Raw genomic sequence first — 25298 nt, 5'->3', positions numbered from 1 at the left:
TGTTGAAAGTCACTGAGCTCTTCAGTAAGGCCATTCTATTGCCAATGTTTGTCTATGGAGATGGCATGGTTGTGTGCTTGATTTTATACACCTGTCAGCAACGTGTGTGGCTGAAATAGCCGAATCCACTAATTTGAAGGGATGAACACATACTGGCTTTAAAGCATTATCCAAATCCATAGCCATACTGTGTCTAGGAAATCCAAAGTTCCAAAGGATGGGCCTAATATAATCTATAAGAGGTCATACAATAAGTTTTTTAGTGATTCCTATGTTGAAGATGTAAATAACATGTGCTGGTCTGCGGTGTGTAATGAGGAGCAACCAGATGCTGCACTTGACACATTTATGAAATTGCTTATTCCAGTTACTAATAAGCATGCACCCATTAAGAAAATGACTGTAAAAACTGTTAATTCCCTGTGGGTTGATGAGGAATTGAAAAATTGTATGCTTGAGAGGTATGAGGCAAATAAGTCTGGCTGCACAACCGATTGGCAAACATACTGTAAATTGAGAAATCATGTGTGACTAAACTGAATAAAAAGAAAAAGAAACTGTACTATGAAACAAAGAATAATAATATGAAGAATGATAGTAAAAAGCTTTGGAACACCTTAAATGAAATGTTGGGCAAAAAGACAGACTTGGCTCCATCATTCATTAAATCAGATGGCTCATTCTTCACAAAACCCACTGAAATTGCCAACTACTTTAATGATTTTTTCATTGGCAAGGTTAGGAACAACAAATTCTGAACCTACACATCCATGCATAACTGACCAAATTATGAAAGACTAGCATTGTAATTTTGAATTCTGTAAAGTGAGTGTGGAAGAGGTGAAAAAGTATTGTTGTCTATCAACAATGACAAGCCACCTGGGTCTGACAACTTGGATGGAAAATTACTGAGGATGATAGCGGACGATATTGCCACTCCTATTTGCCATATCTTCAATCTAAGCCTACAGGAAAGTGTGTGCCCTCAGGCCTGGAGGGAAGCAAAAGTCATTCCGCTACCAAAGAATAGCAAAGCACCCTTTACTGGCTCAAACAGCCGACCAATCAGCCTGTTACCAACCCTTAGTAAACTTTTGACCAAATAAAATGCTATTTCACAGTAAACAAATTAACAGAATTTCAGCACGCTTATAGGGAAGGGCATTCAACATGCACGGCACTTACACAAATGACTGATGATTGGCTGAGAGAAATGTATACTAAAAAGATTGTGGGAGCTGTTTTGTTAGACTTCAGTGCAGCTTTTGACATTGTCAATCATAATCTGCTGCTGGAAAAACGTGTTTGTTATGGCTTTACATCCCTACATTATTGTGGATAGAGAGTTACCTGTCTAATAGAACACAGATGGTGTTCTTTAATGGAAGCCTCTCCAACATATTGTAATACAGGTAGTCAGGCATTTCCCAGAGCAGCTGTCTGGGCCCCTAACTCTTTTCAATCTGTACTAATGACCTGCCACTGGCTCTGAGTAAAGCCTGTGTGTCTATGTATGCTGATGACTCAACACTATACACATCAGCTTCCACAGCAAGTGAAATCACTGCAACACTTAACAACGAGCTGCAGTCAGTTTCAGAATGGGTGGACAAGAAATAAGTTAGTCCTAAATATTTCAGAAACTAAAAGCATTGCATTTGGGACAAATCATTCACTAAATCTTAAACCTCAACTACATCTTGTAATGAATAATGATCAAATTGAGCAAGTTGAGAAGACTAAACGGCTTGGAGTAACCCTGGATTGTAAACTGTCATGGTCAAAACATATTGATACAACAGTAGCTAAGATGGGGAATGGTCTGTCCATAATAAAGTGTGGCTCTGCCTTCTTAACAACGCTATCAGCAAGGCAGGCCCTAGTTTTGTCGCACCTGGACTACTGTCTAGTCGTGTGGTCAGCTGCTACAAAGAGGGACTTAGGAAAATTACAATTGGCCCAGAACAGGGCAGCACGGTTGGCCTTTAAATGTACACGGAGAGCTAACATTAATAAATACTTGTCAATCTCTCCTGGCTCAAAGTAGAGGAGAGATTGACTTCATCACTACTCGGATTTGTGAGAAGTATTGACATGTTGAGCTGTCTGTTTAAACTACTAGTACACAGCTCGGACACCCATGCATACCCCTCAAGACATGCCACCAGAGGTCTCTTCACGGTCCCCAAGTCCAGAACAGACTATGGGAGGCGCACAGTACTACATAGAGCCATGGTTACATGGAACTCTGTTCCACATCAAGTAACTCATGCAAGCAGTCAAATTAGATGAAGAAACCCCAGATAAAAATACACCTTATAGAACAGCAGGGACTGTGAAGTGACACACACACAGGCACAGACACATGCACACACACATGATAACATACACACTATACACATGGATTTTGTGTTGTAGAAATGTGGTAGTAGAGGAGTGGGCTGAGGGCACACACTTAATGTGTTGTGGAATGTATTGTAATGTTTTTAAAATTGCATAACTGCCTTAATTTTGTTGGACCTCAGGAAGAGTAGTTGCTGCCTTGGAAGCAGCTAATGGAGATCCATAATAAATACAAATACAAATCCCTAACCTTGACCCTATCATCACCCCTAATCTTAACCTTAAAGCCAACCCTAACCCCAGTCCTAAACCTATTCTAGTCTCTTACCCCCGACACTATAACTTCACTGCTAGATCTGCCGGTTGAATATCCACACCCTAAACAAAATGTTATCATGGGTTAACATGGTTTAATTATTTAATTATTTATAGGAGGTTTACTTCGTAATCTTCTTAAATTTGGTTAGAGTTCGGGTGGAATATTGAAATTGTCCAATTTATGTGAGAACTCACTTGTCAATTGCTATCAGGCTCAGGGACAAGTTTTTGACATTCCACGTCAGCAAAATATTGAACCCGTTTGAAATCAGGTTCAGTTATGTAACGTGCGGCTCACAAAAAGTTCACATTCACATCAATAATATTTATCTCTTGTCTCCTCAGGGCGCCAACCAGATGAGAGGTCGCTTGGGAAGCATGGGAAGCATGGGGGGGAGCTTTGAGAGAGTGAGTATTCCGTATGGAATGTGAAAATTCCCAGAGCATCTCACTCGATGGTAGTAGTCTCTCTCTCTCTCTCTCCCCCTCTCTCTCTCTCTCCCCCCCCCCCTCTCTCTCTCTCTCTCTCTCTATTTTCTCTCTCTATTTTCTCTCTTTCTCCCCTCTCTCACTTCCCCCCTCGCTGTCTTCTCCACTCTCTCTCTCTCTCTTCCCCCCTCTCTCTTCTCTCTCTCTCTCTCTCTCTCTCTCTCTCTCTCTCTCTCTCTCTCTCTCTCTTCTCTTTCTCTTTCTCTCTCTCTCTCTCTCTCTCTCTCTCTCTCTCTCTTGAGGAAAAGATGAATGCACTAACTGTAAGTCACTCTGGATGTCTTCACTATTATTATACAATGTAGAAAATAGTAAAAATAAAGAAAAACCCTTGAATGAGTAGGTGTCCAAACTTTTGACTGAAACTGTAGGTCCATTATCTTTTCTACATATTTAAGTTTAGACTTAAAGCATTTTCCCATCCCAATGTATACTGTATACACTACTGGTCAAACGTTTTAGAACACCTGCTCATTCAAGGGTTTTTCTTTATTTTACTATTTTCTACATTGTATAATAATAGTGAAGACATTAAAACTATGAAATAACACATATGGAATCATGTAGTAACCCAAAATGTGTTAAACAGATTATTCAAAGTAGCCACCCTTTGCCTTGATGACAGCTTTGCACACTCTTGGCATTCTCTCAACCAGCTTCAGGAGGTAGTCACCTGGAATGCATTTCAATTAACAGGTGTGCCTTCTTAAAAGTTAATTTGTGGAATTTATTTCCTTCTTAATGCTTTTGAGCCAATCAGTTGTGTTGTGACAAGGTAGGGGGTGGTATACTGAAGATAACCCTATTTGGTAAAAGACCAAGTCCATATTATGGCAAGAACAGCTCAAATAAGCAAAGAGAAACAACAGTTATCATTACTTTAAGACACGAAGGTCAGTCAATCCGGAAAATGTCAAGAACTTTGAAAGTTTCTTCAAGTGCAGTCGCAAAAACCATCAAGTGCTATGATGAAACTGGCTCTCATGAGGACCGCCACAGGAATGGAAGACCCAGAGTTACCTCTGCTGCAGAGGATAAGCTCTTTAGAGTTACCAGTCTCAGAAATTGCAGCCCAAATAAATGCTTCACAGAGTTCAAGTAACAGACACATCTCAACATCAACTGTTCAGAGGAGACTGTGTGAATCAGGCCTTCATGGTCGAATTGCTGCAAAGAAACCACTACTAAAGCACACCAATAAGAAGAAGAGACTTGCTTGGGCCAAGAAACAGGAGCAATGGACATTAGACCGGTGGAAATTTGTCCTTTGGTCTGGAGTCCAAATTTGAGATTTTTAGTTTCAACCGTGTGTCTTTGTGAGACGCGCTGTGGGTGAACGGATGATCTCTGCATGTGTATTTACCACCGTAAGGCATGGAGGAGAAGGTGTTATGGTGTGGGGGTGCTTTGCTGGTGACACTGTCTGTCATTTATTTAGAATTCAAGGCACACTTAACCAGCATGGCTACCACAGCATTCTGCAGCGATACGCCAACCCATCTGGTTTGGGCGTACTGGGCTATCATTTGTTTTTCAACAGGACAATGACCCAACACACCTCCAGGCTGTGTAAGGGCTATTTGACCAAGAAGGATGTGATGGAGTGCTGCATCAGATGACCTGGCCTCCACAATCACCCGACCTCAACCAAATTGAGATGGTTCCATATGTATTATTTCATAGTTTTGATGTCTTCACTATTATTCTACAATGTAGAAAATAGTAAAAATAAAGAAAAACCCTTGAATTAGTAGGTGTTCTAAAACCTTTGGTAGTGTATACAGTGGGGGTAAAAAGTATTTAGTCAGCCACCAATTGTGCAAGTTCTCCCACTTAAAAAGATGAGAGAGGCCTGTAATTTTCATCATAGGTACACGTCAACTAGGACAGACAAAATGAGATTTTTTTTCTCCAGAAAATCACATTGTAGGATTTTTAATGAATTTATTTGCAAATTATGGTGGAAAATAAGTATTTGGTCAATAATAAAAGTTTCTCAATAATTTGTTATGTACCCTTTGTTGGCAATGACACGGGTCAAACGTTTTCTGTAAGTCTTCACAAGGTTTTCACACACTGTTGCTGGTTTTTTGGCCCATTCCTCCATGCAGATCTCCTCTAGAGCAGTGATGTTTTGGGGCTGTCGCTGGGCAACACGGACTTTCAACTCCCTCCAAAGATTTTCTATGGGGTTGAGATCTGGAGACTGGCTAGGCCACTCCAAGAACTTGAAATGCTTCTTACGAAGCCACTCCTTCGTTGCCCGGGCGGTGTGTTTGGGATCATTGTCATGCTGAAAGACCCAGCCACGTTTCATCTTCAATGCCCTTGCTGATGGAAGGATGTTTTCACACAAAATCTCACGATACATGGCCCCATTCATTCTTTCCTTTACACCAATCAGTCGTCATGGTCCCTTTGCAGAAAAACAGCCCCAAAGCATGATGTTTCCACCCCCATGCTTCACAGTAGGTATGGTGTTCTTTGGATGCAACTCAGCATTCTTTGTCCTCCAAACACGACGAGTTGAGTTTTTACCAAAAAGTTCTATTTTGGTTTCATCTGACCATATGACATTCTCCCAATCCTCTTCTGGATCACCCAAATGCACTCTAGCAAACTTCAGACGGGCCTGGACATGTACTGGCTTAAGCAGGGGGACACGTCTGGCACTGCAAGATTTGAGTCCCTGGCGGCGTAGTGTGTTAATGATGGTAGGCTTTGTTACTTTGGTCCCAGCTCTCTGCAGGTCATTCACTAGGTCCCCCGTGTGGTTCTGGGATTTTTGCTCACCGTTCTTGTGATCATTTTCACCCCATGGGGTGAGATCTTGCGTGGAGCCCCAGATCGAGGGACATTATCAGTGGTCTTGTATGTCTTCCATTTCCTAATAATTGCTCCCACAGTTGATTTCTTTAAACCAAGCTGCTTACCTATTGCAGATTCAGTCTTCCCAGCTTGGTGCAGGTCTACAATTTTGTTTCTGGTGTCCTTTGACAGCTCTTTGGTCTTGGCCATAGTGGAGTTTGGAGTGTGACTGTTTGAGGTTGTGGACAGGTGTCTTTTATACTGATAACAAGTTCAAACAGGTCCCATTAATACAGGTAACGAGTGGAGGACAGAGGAGCTTCTTAAAGAAGAAGTTACAGGTCTGTGAGAACCAGAAATCTTGCTTGTTTGTAGGTGACCAAATACTTATTTTCCACCATAATTTGCAAATAAATTCATAAAAAATCCTACAATGTGATTTTCTGGATTTCTTTTCCTCAATTTTTCTGTCATAGTTGACGTGTACCTATGATGAAAATTACAGGCCTCTCTCATCTTTTTAAGTGGGAGAACTTGCACAATTGGTGGCTGACTAAATACTTGTTTTCCCCACTGTATATATATTTTTACACTGTTTGGATTTAGGCGACCCCAAAAAATGCTTAGGGGTTCCGCCCAAGGATTACAATGGCAGAAAAATACCTGACATGTATTCTGGACAGGGGCGCAACTTTCACTGGGGACGGGGGGGACATGTCCCTCCACATTCTGAAATTGCATTTTTGTCTCCCCCAGTTTTATCATTGGAATGTGATACAAAACGAGGCAACGGTGTGGTGTACTTTAGGACCATTTGGACGCCTCCAAGCGGTCGGGTAGGCTGTTTGGAGTGTTTATCCCCAATACAATAAAAACAATAATGTCCCCCCCACTTCTAAAACCAAAGTTGCGCCTCTGATTCTGGCCCCCAACATGGTTCCCTTCTCACACAGCGTGTCTTGACACATGAATATTCCCAAGTTTTCCAGCATTTTTCCTACGTTTATTTTCCAACGCAGCCTGGACGGTTGTTTGGTGGCGGAGTGGTCCCCTCTAGTGTCACAGGGATGCAAAATGTGGGATGGTGGTGTGATGGTGACCCTCTGGCCGTGCGTGTTTGTCTCTGGGAGTCTATGTGTACGTGTGCGTGCATGCATGCTTTTGTGCGTCTATGTTTTTGTCTATCTTTGTGTCTGTATCTGTGTATGTCTCTGTGTGGTGTGCCCCTGGCCCTGTGTTTTCAGCTGAGTAAGGCCTCTACTATGAACTAAGGACAGTCTCCGGATACAGGGGCCAGGGCAGGAAACAGAGACGGGATGTGTCCAGCTCTGAGTCTGCTGAGCAATGCCTCAATACTTCCTCTACACTCCCTTGTAAACAGGCCTATACTAGCCTCTTCACAATGTGTTACGGGCCTAGTCCCAAACCAAACAAACGTACCTCTGAGTCGTATCCCAAAGCCCTTGTTGGTCTGTCGCAGAGCTAAATGGACGGACTAGGTTTGAGGAACATAGGAATAATTCCACCCCCAACCCCTCTGCAAGCTATGTGGAGTTACTGAACCAGCATTGATTTAACCTTTATTTAGGCAGGGGAGACCAATTGAGGCCAAGGTATCTTTTTCAAGGTAGCCCTGCATTTTTCTTACATGTCAGATGTGCGAGAGGGAGTCGGCAACGGCGTAAGGGTTTGGTTTGGAACAGAGCTGTGTAGGGCCTCCCCTCCTGTAATGTGATGCAGTGAATCACAGGGTGCAGCCTATTAGAGTACAATAGATGAGTGGAGCAGCATGGGGAGGCACAGGGGCGGCAGGGAGTAGGACTAAGAGAGTTGGAGTGTGTGGAGTCGAACCAGTGGAGTCTTACCCTATTGAGCGAGTGAGGACACTTGCTAGTAGTAAGTAAGTGCAGACCTGTTGGCTTTGGTATGGAGTGTGGAAGTTGTATTGCTAGTAATTGCTTTTCGGAATCAGATTGGATTTTATGCAGGATTTGTTATGTATCATAGCAGCAAGTTTTGCATTCTAGCTGTGTGCACCTCAATGCATTCTCCAGAGTCTAGAGTCCACCCCATGCAACACTATTCTGGTCTCAGATCTGTTTGTGCTGTATAGCCAAATCCTGTATGCCAAAGACAATAGGAGTTGGCTATACAGCACAAACAAATCTGGGACCTGGTTAATGCAACAGATGGTATGGGGTCAGGAAGTTTATTAATGGTCTCAGGTGTACATTGCAAGTCATAATTATCTTCATCATCCTCATCTTCATCACTCTGTCCCCTCAAGGCGGACGACTCTCCCGGTGACTCCCCGCCAGGCACACCCCCTGGTTTCCCTGACGACGACCCGGATGCCCTCCAGTTCCGGCGGCGTGCCCACACCTTCAGCCACCTGCCCGTGAAGAAGCGCATCTCGTTCAACGACGCGCCCACCCAGGGAGTCCAGCAGGGGGGCACTGGTACCCACAGCAAGGCCCTGCTCCGCAGGCAGCAGTCTGTCAACCCCGAACTACTGCAGAGCAGGTAAACACACACACACAGAAACAACATGACCCAACAGGACATGACACGAACCACACCACAACACACAGACAACGCAACACACTTCACTTCCTGTTATCCCTATGTCACTTACTTCCCATGTGACTAGAATGAGATAAAGATGGATGAGACGGAGATTATGTCACAAAAGTGCAAATGTCCTGACCCCAATTGTTTAGTTTGGTTCTATTCAGTTCCAGTAATTGGGAGTTCCATTTACAGTGCCTTCAGAAAGTATTCATACCCCTTGACTTATTCCACATTTTGTTGTGTGTGTTACAGACTGAATTCAAAATGGATTAAATATATATTTTTTTCTGTATCTACACACAATACCCCATAATGACAAAGTGAAAACAGGTTTTAGAAATGTTTGCAAATTTGTTGAAGATGAAATACAGACATTTCCAATTTACATAAATATTCACACCCCTGAGTCAATACTTTGTAGAACCACCTTTGGCGGCGATTACAGCTTTGAGTCGTTTTGGGTATGTCTGTATCTGCTTTGCACATCTGTATTTGGGGATTTTCTTAGATTCTTCCTTGCAGAGTTTCTCATATTCTGTTAAGTTGGATGGGGAGTGGCAGTGAACTGCAATCATCAAGTCACAGATTTTCAATGGGATTCAAGTCTGGGCTTTGGATCGGCCATTCAAGGACTTTAACATTGTTCAGAAGCCATTCCAGCTTTGCTTTGGCTGTATACTTGGGGTCATTGTCCTGTTGGAACGTAATTCTTCGCCCCAGTCTAAGGTTGTTTGCACTCTGAAGCAGGTTCTCATCAAGGATTTGCCTGTATTTAGCTCCATACATTTTTCCCTCTATCCTTACCAGTCTCTCAGTCCCTGCTGCTGAAAAGCATCCCCGTAGCATGATGCTGCCACCACCATGCTTAACGGTAGGGATGGTGTTAGATGGGTGATGAGCTGTGCCTGGTTTTCTCCAGACATGGCTCTTTGCATTCAGGCCAAAGAGTTACATTCTTGTCTCATCAGACCACAGAATCGTTTTGCTTATGCTTTGTCTTTCACGTGCCTTTTTGCAAACTCCAGGCGTGCTGTCATATGCCTTTTTCTCAGGAGTGGATTCCGTCTGGCCACTGTCCCATAAAGCTCAGATTGGTGAAGTGCTGTATAGACTGTTGTCCTTCTGGCAGGTTCTCCCATCTCAGCCAAGGAACTCTGTAGTTCTGTCAGAGTGGTCATTGGGGTCTTGGTCACCTCCCTGACCAAGGTCCTTCTTTCCCGGATGCTCAGTTTGGCCGGACGGCCAGCTTTAGGCAGAGCTGGGTAGTTCCATATTTTTTCAATTGCCCAATGATGGAGACCACTGTGCTCTTGGAAACTTTCAACACTCTAGAAATTGTTTTATACCCTTCCCCAGATATATGGCTCATCACAGTTCTATCTCGGAGACCTACAGACAGTTCCTTCGACTTCATGATATAGTTTCTGCTCTGAGATGCAATGTCAACTGTGGGACCTTATACAGACAGGTGTGTTTCTTTCTAAATCATCCAAACAGTTGAATTGGCCACAGGTGGACTCCAATCAAGTTGTAGTGACATCTCAAGGATGATCAAAGGAAATTGGATGCACCTGAGCTCAATTTGGAGTGTCAGCAAAGGGGTGTGAATACTTATGTAAATTAGATTTCTGTATTTCCTTTTCAATAAATCTGCCCCCCAAAAAATAACAAAATAAATGTTTTCACTTTGTCATTATGGGGTATTCCGTGTAGATGGGTGAGAGAGAGAAAAAAAGTAATCCATTTTGAATTCAGGCTGTAACACAACAAAATGTGGAATAAGTCCAGGGGTATGAATACTTTCTGAAGGCACTGTAGCACCGTGCACAGACGTAGAAATTGAGTGACTATTCTATTTATTCTATTTCTATGTGTGTAGATGCAGATCTACTTTATGTAGAAGCTTCTCTCATTCTAGCCTGGGGATTTGCCCTAGTGAACTGTTGTGTATACAGCATCTTGTGATGAGGAAACATGCTTTATTTGTGATGTAAATAAGATTGGCATAGGACCTTTTATAAAATAGCACCTCATATTGTACCTCATATGTGGAATATGTTCTTTAAGGGCTAGTGGTAGCAATGACACATTGACAGCTACTCTTATTGAAATATTGATGGGAAGTTTTACAACAACAAAGAAGTTACTTTAAACAACCAACACTGTTTTTCCCCTTGGACATCATTGCACACGCGATAGAACAGCAGAGTATTTACTGTAAAAAAAAATGCACTCCTACATTGCATCTACAAACGAAAACAATAACAAATGTACTGGGATGAACATTGGCACTGTTTCTCCTTATGCAGATTTCAGCTTTAAGACGCTATAACTAACTGTCATGGAAAATCCACACTAATGAGTGTGTCACTAACTGAGAAATAATTTATGCACCAATCATCTGTTCTACATCAACAATGTCATCTATTTTACATTCTTCAATTTCATATTATGTGATTGGCTTTCCCACCATAACAGATGTGATTTGATTCCCTTTAAACGAGTCATTCAGGTCTAGTTTTCACTGATTAACATTATTTTTCACACTCACAACACAAAAAACTAACACAACCAACAGAACAGACCCTACAAACACAGTCAACATCATAATGTCACGTAAGTGGCTCATTTTGCATCCAGACCACATTTATTCCACAATAACCTTGGTTTCTTTATTTTTAACACCATCCCAGCCCCGTGTCCTACTTGAGAACGCGAAGCGTCTTGGAGAGCGAGTCCAACTTCAGTCTCCCCTCCTCTTTCTCCGCTCCTACTTACCTGAAAAGCTTTTACCAGGGTTCCCTCGGTTCCATGGGGTCTTTGGCCGACACCGGGGCCCTCTGGAGGTGAGAGGGGGTGCATGCTCGCCCCCCTGCTTTGACCACACCTCAATTACCGGCCAGGGATGGCAGAGAAAATGGGAGGGGGGGTTGGTTGGGGGGCATGTTTTGTCGGCGGGATGGCAGCAGCAGTTATTCGTTGCGACCACCTAAATCTTTTAACATGCTGCTTTTCTTCCCTGCCTACAGTGGGGAAAAAAAGTATTTAGTCAGCCACCAATTGTGCAAGTTCTCCCACTTAAAAAGATGAGAGAGGCCTGTAATTTTCATCATAGGTACACGTCAACTATGACAGACAAATTGAGAAGAAAAAAAATCCAGAAAATCACATTGTAGGATTTTTTATGAATTTATTTGCAAATTATGGTGGAAAATAAGTATTTGGTCAATAACAAAAGTTTCTCAATACTTTGTTATATACCCTTTGTTGGCAATGACACAGGTCAAACATTTTCTGTAAGTCTTCACAAGGAAAATAAGTATTTGGTCACCTACAAACAAGCAAGATTTCTGGCTCTCACAGACCTGTAACTTCTTCTTTAAGAGGCTCCTCTGTCCTCCACTCGTTACCTGTATTAATGGCACCAGTTTGAACTTGTTATCAGTATAAAAGACACCTGTCCACAACCTCAAACAGTCACACTCCAAACTCCACTATGGCCAAGACCAAAGAGCTGTCAAAGGACACCAGAAACAAAATTGTAGACCTGCACCAGGCTGGGAAGACTGAATCTGCAATAGGTAAGCAGCTTGGTTTGAAGAAATCAACTGTGGGAGCAATTATTAGGAAATGGAAGACATACAAGACCACTGATAATCTCCCTCGATCTGGGGCTCCACGCAAGATCTCACCCCGTGGGGTCAAAATGATCACAAGAACGGTGAGCAAAAATCCCAGAACCACACAGGGGGACCTAGTGAATGACCTGCAGAGAGCTGGGACCAAAGTAACAAAGCCTACCATCAGTAACACACTACGCCGCCAGGGACTCAAATCCTGCAGTGCCAGACGTGTCCCCCTGCTTAAGCCAGTACATGTCCAGGCCCGTCTGAAGTTTGCTAGAGTGCATTTGGATGATCCAGAAGAGGATTGGGAGAATGTCATATGGTCAGATGAAACCAAAATATAACTTTTTGGTAAAAACTCAACTCGTCGTGTTTGGAGGACAAAGAATGCTGAGTTGCATCCAAAGAACACCATACCTACTGTGAAGCATGGGGGTGGAAACATCATGCTTTGGGGCTGTTTTTCTGCAAAGGGACCAGGACGACTGATCCGTGTAAAGGAAAGAATGAATGGGGCCATGTATCGTGAGATTTTGAGTGAAAACCTCCTTCCATCATCAAGGGCATTGAAACGTGGCTGGGTCTTTCAGCATGACAATGATCCCAAACACACCGCCCGGGCAACGAAGGAGTGGCTTCGTAAGAAGCATTTCAAGGTCCTGGAGTGGCCTAGCCAGTCTCCAGATCTCAACCCCATAGAAAATCTTTGGAGGGAGTTGAAAGTCCGTGTTGCCCAGCGACAGCCCCAAAACATCACTGCTCTAGAGGAGATCTGCATGGAGGAATGGGCCAAAATACCAGCAACAGTGTGTGAAAACCTTGTGAAGACTTACAGAAAATGTTTGACCTGTGTCATTGCCAACAAAGGGTATATAACAAATTATTGAGAAACTTTTGTTATTAACCAAATACTTATTTTCCACCATAATTTGCAAAGAAATTCATTAAAAATCCTACAATGTGATTTTCTGGATTTTCTTTTCTCATTTTGTCTGTCATAGTTGACGTGTACCTATGATGAAAATTACAGGCCTCTCTCATCTTTTTAAGTGGGAGAACTTGCACAATTGGTGGCTGACTAAATACTTTTTTCCCCACTGTATATATATTTTTACACTGTTTGGATTTAGGCGACCCCAAAAAATGCTTTCACACATTTTGTTGTTTTTTTATTTTTCATTTGTATTAACCCATCCACCTCTTCGGAGGACACTTTTTTTTTTTTTACAGCTTTTCTGCTACATATACATACATTTTACATATACATTTTACATACAGTACATAGTACTTTTATAGACTGTACAGCAATCACTTAACAATAATACATTACCAAACATAAACTCTTTAATCCCACCCCTCAGCCACTCTCAGCCCATCCCACCTATCACCATAGACTACCCTCGTTTGCTTTCCATGTGCCATATATTTTTCAGTTGTGCTGTGATGTTTTGCATACATTTTTAACCTTTCTAATCGCATAGTATCCGCAGATTGTGAGCTAAAGATGAAAACCTTTCCTACGAGTATTATTGATTGATTGACTACGGCCTTCCAAGTGAATGTTGTGATTCTTTTTACCATTCTTGAACCTGTGACCAGAAACAAGCTACATAGGGGCAATAACAGAATAAATGATCTAGTGATTCTGACTCTTCGCAGCAAAATCTTGTTCTGATAGCCTGAATTTAAAATGGATTCAATTGAGATTGTTTGTCACTGACCTACACACAGTAACCCATAATGTCAAAAGTGGAATTATGTTTTTAGAAATTTTAACAAATGAATAATAAATGAAAAGCTGAAATGTCTTGAGGTTATCAGTATTCAACCCATTTGTTATGGCAAGCCTAAATAAGTTCAGGAGTAAAAATGTGTTTAACAAGTCACATAATAAGTTACATGGACTCACTCTGTGTGCAATAATAGTGTTTAACTTGAATTTTTAATGACTACCTCATCTCTGTACCATACACATACACAATCCCTTAAAGTGCTTAAGATGGTTTTAGTGTTAACTCACCCTATCCAACATCATTATGCACCATGGCGGCCTTTTGCCCTGCACCACCTGTATTATGTCTATAGGGCACTAAAAGGGATTGATTGTGAATAGATCTGTCTCCTTCATTTTGCTCTCCTGGGTGCAGTTCATTAGGGCACACTGCAGCTAAATGTTGTGCTACTGAAAACGAAAACAAGCATTCCTTATTGGACAAGTTCAGACTTCCTGTTTCACTCTGTTTCTGAACATTTTCTTCAGTTTCGTGCCTACTGAACACTACCCTGGTTCACTCGGCCTAGAAACCAGGAATTCCCCTTTTAAATTCTCCCAGCTCCATTCGACATCTACATTCCCCACATGAGGTGACACATCTAGACATTTTCATAAAGGTTAACATTTCCATTCTGAAATGTGAATCGTCCCTCATGGACTCACCTTCAGATGATCAGTTACTCCAGTGAACTCTCTCATTCTCGCGCTCTTTTGCTCTCTCTCAACAGTCAAATCCCTCTGGCCGTCGAGAGTTCTTAATGTTACAGCCAATGGTAGTTAATTAGCTAGGTACAGATCTAGGATCAGCTTCTCCTCCCCCAATCCTAACCTTTAGTGGGTAAAATGCAAAACTGTGTCTAGGAGGCCTACTCCTGGGGTGTGTTAATTAGGTCCCAAATGGAAGAATACTGACTGAAACACTAGTTTTGGTTTACATTCACTATATATTGCACTACTGTTGCACAATAGGGTGCCATTTTGGACAGAGCCATAGTCTTGAAATAGATCAATCAGCTTCCTAACCCTGTTCTCCTCTCCCCCATCAAACACAACTTCTTTCCCAAGGAAATGATCCAAACAGCCATGTAACAATGGCTGCCTCTGTGTCCTGATGTTTTCTCTTGTTTTATGTACTAATTATGGATCTACTGTACTACCGTATTGGTCCGAATATAAGACGGCCTTTTTTCCCCTCGAAATAGGTCCAAAAAAGTCGGGTCGTCTTATATTCGGGGTCTAGTATTCAGAGCGCAGTTTCTCTTCTTCGGCGCTCCCTTTAAATGTCAATACACATTCGCGGGCACAGATGGCGCCAAAAATTCGTTCCGGACGGAGGGAAGAGGCGTCCTTAACAACCAGCCCGTTACCGGTGTTTAAAGATGGAAAGACAGGCTGACCATTTAGAGACAAGTGGCTCAAAAGTGGGCCAGGTCAATAAACAACAGCGGAGGAGCTATGATGCCAATTTCAAAATAATGGTTGTCAATAAGGCAGAGTCATCTAACAACTGCCAAGCTGCCAAGACATTCGGGGTCACTGAGTGTAATGTAAGAAGATGGCGAGCAGAAAAACAACGTCTAAAAGATGCTAACAGTCAGCGAAAATCCTTCCGTGGTCCTCAAAGTGGTCGTTTCATTGAGGTTGACCGGAGGGTTTTTGAATATGTCAGGGAAAAAAGAGTTGAGGGAATGCCCATTACCAGAGCTGTCATCCAGGTTAAGGCCCTGGAAATCGCCAGAGAGCTCAACATCACTGGATTTAAAGCCAGCCTCGGCTGGTGTCGTAGGATGATGCGGCGTAATGGACTGTCACTTAGACGGAGAACGAGTTTGGCCCAACGCCTGCCGTCAGACTTCGGAGAGAAGCTGCTTTCGTTTCAGCGCTTTATTATCAACCTGAGGAAGAAGCACTCCTACCCGCTGGATCAGATCGGCAATGCTGATCAGACACCCGTTTATTTCGACATGCCAACATCGGTGACTGTCAATAGAAAGGGAGAAAAGTCTGTGTTGGTGAAATCAACGGGCAACGAGAAGAGCCGCGTCACTGTCATGTTGACATGTCTCGCTGGTGGCAGCAAACTCCCCCCGTATGTCATTCTTAAGCGTAAGACTGTGCCAAAGGACCCAATGCCAGCTGGCATTATTGTGCGCGCCCAGGAGAAGGGCTGGATGGAGTCGGGGCTTGTAGTGGACTGGCTAAAGGTTGTGTGGGGCGCACGCTACGGGGGACTGAGGAAGAGGAGGAACATGCTCGTTCTGGATGCGTTCCGCGGACATCTGACTGAGCCCGTGAAAAGTCAGGTGCGAGCAATGAACGGGGATCTTGTGATCATACCAGGGGGAATGACAAGCCAGCTACAGGTGTTGGACGTAGTTGTGAACAAGCCTTTCAAGGATAACCTGCGAAAAAAATACACAGAGTGGCTCCTGTCTGGCAACCACGCACTCACACCGACCGGGAAAATACAGAAGCCGTCAGTCCGTCTACTGTGTGAATGGATCCTGCATGCATGGGATGCTATTCCCTCACAGAGCATCATCGATGGCTTTAAAAAATGTTGCATCTCAAATGCATTGGACGGCAGCGAGGACGACGTGCTTTGGGAGGAGCCGGTGGAAGCGGAGCAGCTGGGGAGCGATGACAGCGAGAGCGAATACAGCGGGGCAGAGGACGTGTGTGAGGGATAGAGAGACATCGGAGGAGAAGTTTGGCGAATTTTTGTTAAGTTTAGTTAAATGTGTGGCCTGTATTTTCTCTGTTATTTAAAAATGTTGCTTTATTATTGCTTGATATTAATTTTGAATCATACTGTACATAGTTTGCCTTTGTGTTTAATTCACTGTGTTTTTAATATTGTTATTTTAAAATAAAATGAAGTTCTTTGTTCGGCAAATCTAGTCTGCAAATCTGTTTTTCTAAATGTTTGTGTTGAAAAACGGGGGGTCGTCTTATAATCAGGGTCGTCTTATATTCGGACCAATACGGTAATTTCTGCTTTATTAATCAATATTTGTGTGAATCGGTCTTCAGTCAATGTTTTTTCTATTGTGAAGTGTTCCTTTTAGGTTTGTCTTCATGGTTTAATCACACACCCTTCTGCAGTACAGACAGAGAGATTATGTTGATTAGCAGTCTGTATAAGGTTTTCTCTCTGTCTCAGTATGGCAATTAGGAGTGTGTGTGTGTGTGCCTGCGTGCGTGCGTGCGTGCGTGCATGTGTACTTTAGTTGGGATAGGCTAGCTCGAATTGCGTTTCCACTGCCTCCAGGAAATAGAAATGATGTAATGTTGCTAGGTAGCCAATATGTGACTGTGCAGCTGGCTTTGCTAATGTTACTAGCTAGCTGGCAAGATGTTGAATAATTTGATACACCCTCACCATCCTGTAACTAACGTTACCCCTTACTCCTGCCAGTGCCAGCCAGACTCAGAGCCATGTATTTAACTTGCTAACGTTAGCTAGCTAGCCAAATGGTTACCATTGTCATTAGCATAACAGGCTAGCTAGCTAGCTTAATTCCTACCTTGCTTGCCATGGAATTTGCTATTAGCTAGATAACCAAGCAAACCAGAAGACAGGTTTGATATGATGTAGCTAGCTAGCTTTCAATGCGACCTGGCCAGCTAAAGTTAATGCTAGCTCACATTAGCAAGCTAGCTTGTTTCAACTCTGATTTGCATGCTAACGTTAGGTAGCAAGCATTCGAGGGCTGACTGTTCTCATAAAAGTGAATAGTGTAGTGCAAAAATAAATGAAGGATCCAGCTATGGTGGTAATTCGTGGCATGTCTGACTACTGCAGTACTGCTTGTCCATGTGCTAGCAAACAGCAACAAGCCCAGGTGAGCTAGCTAAAAGTGGTGTCAGCATCCAGTTATGATCAGCTAGCTGGTGGTTGCATCAAAACGGCGTCACCAGCCCGAATTCTAATCTGAAATATCAGCTGCGCTTTCCCTCGACCCAGCTCGAATTTGAGAATTCCATTCGAGCCAGCTCGAATTTTGTCCTAATTTTAAGTGCCAGTGGAAACGAGGCTTCAGTAGACCGTCTCGGTTACCAGAAAATCTGCACCTAGCGTGTTGATTTTATAACAGGCCATTTCAACACAAAAACTATTCAAACAAAAACAATAACAATGGAACTATCAGCCACAAAAACATTTTAAACCTTTATTTAACTAGGCAAGTCAGTTAAGAACATTAAGTAACCTGCTGTTTTTTTTTTTAACCAATTGCCCAACAATATAGCACTCTGCCCTATGTAAACACTACAAATACATAACAAAAAGGGCCATTGGCAAAAAAACTGATTCTTTTAGGACTTGGATTTTTTTTAAATGAGGACGGAGGCGAGTTCAACAAGGCTTCTGTTTGCGGCAAACATGTTGCCCAGCTCTCCACCCAGAGAGCCCAGCTCTCCACCCAGAGAGGCCAGCACTTCGCCTAGAGAGACCAGCACTTCGCCCAGAGAGACCATCACTTCACCCAGAAGCCCAGCACTCCGCCCAGAGAGTCCAGCACTCCGCCCAGAGAGTCCAGCACTACACCCAGTGGCCAGCACTCCGCCCAAAGAGACCATCCCCTCAATCAGAGAGCCCAGCTCTCCGCCCAGAGAGACCAGCACTCCGCCCAGAGAGACCACTACTCCGCCCAGAGAGCCCAGCTTTCCACCCAGAGAGACCAGCACTCCACCCAGAGAGACCAGAACTCAGCCCAGAGGCAAGCAACCCACCAATCCATTCCGTCCCACTCAATACCCCAATTCAATATCCCTCATGCTGACAGGACAGCACCCCCCACCCTTTTACCTCCCATGCTGACAGGACAGCACCCACTGCACCATTGACACCAACAGTCCAGCAAGACAATTATTCAGAAGTAGCACAAAGAGTAGAGCACCCTGCTGCAGCTGAGCTAAACCAGATAAGGCATCTGCTGAACTTAATCTGGTAAAATAACCAGCTAAATTTCTCATCTTTTATGATCAGGAATAGAATTATTAGAATCATTACGAGTTCAGTTTTAGATAAGCTACCCAGTAAAGGGTTAAAGTTACCTCATATGATGGGTCATTAATAACAACACCTTTTGATATAGCAAATCATTTCAATGACTATTTCACTGGTAAAGTGGACAAACTGAAAAGTGAAATGACAACATTGAACAGTGAACCATCATATTTGTGTATTGAAGATTGAATAATGAGGTAGGCCTATTCGTTCAGCAATTTCGAAATTAGACCTATGTGGTCTAAAAAGGAAGGACAATACAAAGTATTCAGACCCCTTCACTTTTTCCACATTTTGTTACGTTACAGCCTTATTTGAAAATTAATTGAATAATTAAACATCTGCACACAACACCCCATAATGACAAAGCAAAAACCGGTTTTAAAATTTGTACACATTTATTAAAAATATAAACAGAAATACCTTAATAAGTAATCAGACCCTTTTCTATGAGACTTGAAATTGAGCTCTGGTGCATCCTGTTTCCATTGATCATCCTTGAGATGTTTCTACAACTTGATTGGAGTCCACCTGTGGTAAATTCAATTGATTGGACATGATTTGGAAAGGCACACACCTGTCTATAAAACAGTTGACAGTGCATGTCAGAGCAAAAACCAAGCCATGAGGTCGAAGGAATTGTCCGTAGAGCTTCGAGACAGGATTGTGTTGAGGCACACATCTGGGGGAGGGTACCAATACATTTCTGCAGCATTGAAGGTCCCCAAGAACACAGTGGCCTCCATAATTCTTAAATGGAAGAAGTTTGGAACCACCAAGACTCTTCCTAGAACTGGCCGCCCAGCCAAACTGAGCAATCGGGGGAGAAGGGCCTTGGTCAGGGAGGTGACCGAGAACCCGATGGTCACTATGACAGAGCTCCAGAGTTCCTCTGTGGAGATGGGAGAACCTTCCAGAAGGACAACCATCTCTGCAGCACTCCACCAATCAGGCCTTATGGTAGCGTGGCCAGACGGAAGCCACTCCTCAGTAAAAGGCACATGACAGCCCGCTTGGAGTTTGCAAAAAGGCACCTAAAGGACTCTCAGACCATGAGAAACAAGATTCTGTGGTCTGATGAAACCAAGATTGAACTCTTTGACCTGAATGCCAAGCGTCACGTCTGGAGGAAACCAGGCACCGCTCATCAACTGGCCAATAATATCCCTACGGTGAAGCATGGTGGTGGCAGCATCATGCTGTGGGGATGATTTTCAGTGGCAGGGACTGGGAGACTAGTCAAGATCGAGGGAAAGATGAACGGAGCAAAGTACAGAGAGATCCTTGATGAAAACCTGCTCCATAGCGCTCAGAACCTCAGACTGGGGCGAATGTTCACCTTGCAACAGGACAACGACCCTAAGCACACAGCCAAGACAACGCAGGAGTGGCTTCGGGTCAAGTCTCTGAATGTCCTTGAGTGGCACAGCCAGAGCCTGGACTTGAACCCGATCGAACATCTCTGAGAGAGCTGAAAATAGCTGTGCAGCGCTTGAGGATATCTGCAGAGAAGAATGGGAGAAACTCCCCAAATACAGGTGTGCCAAGCTTGTAGCGTCATACCCAAGAAGACTCAATCGGCTGTAATCACTGTCAAAGGTGCTTCAACAAAGTACTGAGTAAAGTGTTCGAATACTTATGTAAATGTGATATTTCCGGTTTATTTTTATTTTTATTAGAAAACATTTCTAAAAACCTGTTTTTCCTTTGCCATTATGGGGTATTGTGTGTAGATTGATGAGAAAAAATGAAACAATTTAATCCATTTTAGAATAAGGCTGTAACGTAACAAAATGTGGAAAAGGTGAAGGGGTCTGAATACTTTCCAAATGCACTGTATTGTATAAACAATATACTGATGCACTGACAGCGCATTCCCCAACCAAAACAACCCTCACAATATGAACTGGAATTACATGGGTCTATTACTGAACTTTTTATTGAACTAAAATATTTGAATGTGAAGAGACTGTCACTGGCAAACATTACGAGGAGGAGATACTATAATATAACGAAGTCATCTCTCGGCATGTCCAGCCCATCCATTATCTCATTGTGTTGTGTGACAAAACTGCACATTTTAGTGTCCTTTTATTGTCCCCAGCGCAAGGTGCACCTGTGTAATGATCATGCTGTTTAATCAGCTTCTTGATATGCCACACCTGTCATGTGGATGGATTATCTTGGCAAAGGAGAAATGCTCACTAACAGGGATGTAAACAAATGTGTGCACAACAGGTCCATACAGAAATGGTTTGTCAAGATCGGTGTGGAAGAACTTGACTGGCCTGCGCAGAGCCCTGACCTCAACCCAATTGAACACCTTTGGGATGAATTGGAACGCCAACTGCGAGCCAGGCCTAATCGGCCAATGTCAGTGCCCGACCTCACTAATGCTCTTGTGGCTGAATGGAAGCAAGTCACCGCAGCAATGTTCCAACAGGCTGTTATAGCAGCAAAGAGGGGACCAACTCTATATTAATGCCAATGATTTTGGAATGAGATATTCGGCGAGCATACTTTTGGCAAGTATACTTTTGGCAAGTATGTTCTCAGGTATTCCCATGCATAACAGAGAGATGCGTGATCGTAAGCAATGTTTGAAATGATTGTTTTAGTCATATTATATCTGTTTGGGTTTATTGCGGTCATTTTGAAGTCTACAAGTTATTTGTAATGATGTTCCGGCCCCCCGACCATCCGCTCAACAAAAAGTCGGCCTGTGGCTGAAGCTAGATCATCAAAATATGCATCTTGGCGCCGGAATAGATGGCTTCCGTTTTATGGGCTCCTAACCAATTGTGCTATTTAGTGTGTTTTTTTGAGTTGTTTGTAACTGATTTTGTACATAACGTTTCTGCCACCGTCTCTTATGACCAAAAAGAGCTTCTGGATATCAGAACAGTGATTACTCACCTCGAACTGGACGAAGATTTTTTTCTTTAACGAGTCGGACGCCAAGGATTTACTGCTGACACCAGACCAGGCCCAAATCCCCGTCATTCGCATGAAGAAGAGATGCAGATACAGGGGACGCAGGTCCGGGTGCCTTTTGAGAATTCTGTAATATCTTAAAAACTGTAATATCTTATGTTTCTCTGAGTCGTGGCTGAACAACAACATGGATAACATACAGTTGGCTGGGTTTTCCGTGCATCGGCAAGACAGAACAGCTGCCTCCGGTAAGAGGTGGAAATCTGTGTCTATTTGTCAATAACAGCTGGTGCGCAAAATCTAATATTAAGGAAGTCTCAAGGTTTGGCACACCTGAGGTGTAGTATCTCATGATAAGCTGTAGACCACACTATTTACCAAGAGAGTTTTCATTTATATTTTTCATTGCTGTCTATTTACCACCACAAACCGATGCTGGCACTAAGACCGCACTCAACGAGCTGTATAAGGCCATAAGCAAACAAGAAAATACTCATCCAGAGGCGGCACTCCTAGTGGCTATGGACTTTAATGCAGGGAAACTTAAATCCGTTTTATCTAATTTCTACCAGCATATTATATGTGCAAACAGAGGAAAAAAAACTCTAGACCAGAATCTGACAATAATTAGATCCTCCTGCTTACAAGCAAAAACTAAAGCCGGAAGTACCAGTGACTCGCTCAATACGTAAGTGGTCAGATGACGCAGATGCTAAGCTAGAGGACTGTTTTGCTAGCACAGACTGGAATATGTTCTGTCGCAGCCGGCCGCGACCGGGAGACTCATGGGCGGCGCACAATTGGCCCAGCGTCGTCCAGGGTAGGGGAGGGAATGGCCGGCAGGGATGTAGCTCAGTTGATAGAGCATGGCGTTTGCAACGCCAGGGTTGTGGGTTCGATTCCCACGGGGGGCCAGTATATATATAAAAAAATATGTATTCACTAACTGTAAATCGCTCTGGATGAGAGCGTCTGTTAAATGACTAAAATGTAAATGTAAATACACATTTTTTTATCATAGTCTCTCTCCTCCCTAAATTCCTCAGTTATCGCCGTTCTCACGATATTCTGCACCATGTTTAACAGTTCTCCTCCTTCTTCGCCGTCCGGTCTAACTCCTACTCACATTGCTAAATAGTAACACAATGTCATAATCTTTACTGGTCCTACACTCACACATTACCAGGTAGTAGATTCTAACACATCACACACAGTTTCGGAGTATAATAATTAGTCACTACTAAGAAAGTACTAATCATACTTAAAACAAGAACATTTCACAACTATATTTAAGGGTGGAACATTTAGTCATTACTTTTAACCTATATATGTTTTAATTTCTATATCAATCCACCCTTTGACTAAATTATCCACACTTTAATACACAGAAAATCATTACAATTACTTTTAAACTAGAGATTTATAGTTCTAGGAAAACATCCAGTCACAGTTCTTCGTTAGATTTTCACTGCAACCTTCACACATTAGAACTGCGAAAAGTTTAATCCAGTCTCAAACTATCTGAATCGTCGTCGTCCTCTACCAAGCCTGGCGGGTCATATTCTTCATTCCTTAGGTCGGAGTCCGGGATTGGGCCGTATCTCACCATCTGTTGGGAAACTGCATTCTCCAACGCCTTGCTCACCAACCCTCAGACACAGGGAATAAGACAACATTCACAAAGAACAAGCATACCCATAGAAGCTATAGCTGCACCCAGAATAGTTGCAACAATAGCTTTCCATTTCCCAAACATGTTATCAAACCAACCAGTCATTGATGTATTCACCCCCCAGTTCTCAGCCCATTCTTTACTTAATGCAGTGAGACCTGCCAGTGCTCTAGTTACTGTACCATCTGGGGCTGTATTGTTGGGGATAAACATACAACAATGACCTCCCACCATCTTGTAAATCCGCCCTTCTCTGCTAAAAGCATATCGAGAGCCAAACTATTCTGTCAGGTCATGAGTGAAGTGGCGATAGTTGGTCTGAAATTCCCTCAACTGCATCCCTTGTCTAATTAACGAACCTTTGTAGATGTAATTAATCCAGTCAACATTTTTATAAATTGTAACCCACCAGAAAAACGTTGTTGTAAACCCTTCTCCAATTTGATCTGTGATTCGCATTACTTTGGTGTCTATAACATTGATAATCTCCGGGGGTCATGGTGAATTGGGGTGCCTTAGTATTATCCTTTTTAAGAGTGGTTATTTTAATATCAGAACAATTAGGTGAGGTTTGGTTTGATCCCAAATCTATCACACAAGAGAACATGGTCTGAGGCATAGGTGCAGTTAGAAGGGTTGGCATACCTGTTGAACAGGCATAACAATTAGTTTGACCCAACGCCCTAGCTGTGTAGTTCATCCATCTTACCCAGAAGTTCTCATTTGAAATTCCTTCTACTTCTCCTTGGTTCATTTCCTGCAAGAGGAAATATTCTACCCTTGGTGGTTTAGTGCTATTTAGGATTTCTCTCCTGAAAAATGAACCTCAAACATACAGTGGGGGGAAAAAAGTATTTAGTCAGCCACCTATTGTGCAAGTTCTCCCACTTAAAAAGATGAGAGAGGCCTGTAATTTTCATCATAGGTACACGTCAACTATGACAGACAAAATGAGAAAAGAAAATCCAGAAAATCACATTGTAGGATTTTTAATGAATTTATTTCCAAATTATGGTGGAAAATAAGTATTTTGTCACCTACAAACAAGCAAGATTTCTGGCTCTCACAGACCTGTAACTTCTTCTTTAAGAGGCTCCTCTGTCCTCCACTCGTTACCTGTATTAATGGCACCTGTTTGAACTTGTTATCAGTATAAAAGACACCTGTCCACAACCTCAAACAGTCACACTCCAAACTCCACTATGTCCAAGACCAAAGAGCTGTCAAAGGACACCAGAAACAAAATTGTAGACCTGCACCAGGCTGGGAAGACTGAATCTGCAATAGGTAAGCAGCTTGGTTTGAAGAAATCAACTGTGGGAGCAATTATTAGGAAATGGAAGACATACAAGACCACTGATAATCTCCCTCGATCTGGGGCTCCACGCAAGATCTCACCCCGTGGGGTCAAAATGATCACAAGAACGGTGAGCAAAAATCCCAGAACCACACGGGGGTACTTGGTGAATGACCTGCAGAGAGCTGGGACCAAAGTAACAAAGCCTACCATCAGTAACACACTACGCCGCCAGGGACTCAAATCCTGCAGTGCAAGATGTGTCCCCCTGCTTAAGCCAGTACATGTCCAGGCCCGTCTGAAGTTTACTAGAGTGCATTTGGATGATCCAGAAGAGGATTGGGAGAATGTCATATGGTCAGATGAAACCAAAATAGAACCTTTTGTTAAAAACTCAACTCGTCGTGTTTGGAGGACAAAGAATGCTGAGTTGCATCCAAAGAACACCATACCTA

At 42.9% G+C, this 25298-nt stretch overlaps 1 protein-coding gene across 1 annotated transcript in view; it reads left to right on the top strand.

Annotated features, from left to right (window-relative positions):
• LOC311129836 (TBC1 domain family member 4-like) overlaps positions 1 to 25298 on the top strand; it is a 158848-nt gene that overhangs the window by 75952 nt on the left and 57598 nt on the right. The window contains exons 11-12 of the mRNA XM_084162319.1: positions 3007 to 3069; positions 8246 to 8481. Coding sequence (XP_084018445.1) covers positions 3007 to 3069; positions 8246 to 8481 — 299 coding nt within the window. The remainder of the gene's footprint in view (positions 1 to 3006; positions 3070 to 8245; positions 8482 to 25298) is intronic.

Source organism: Coregonus lavaretus (assembly GCF_964263955.1).
Source record: "Coregonus lavaretus genome assembly, chromosome: 5".
NCBI lineage: Eukaryota > Metazoa > Chordata > Actinopteri > Salmoniformes > Salmonidae > Coregonus > Coregonus lavaretus.
Note: the sequence above shows the minus strand (reverse complement) of the source record. Positions and strands in the feature narration are given on the sequence as shown.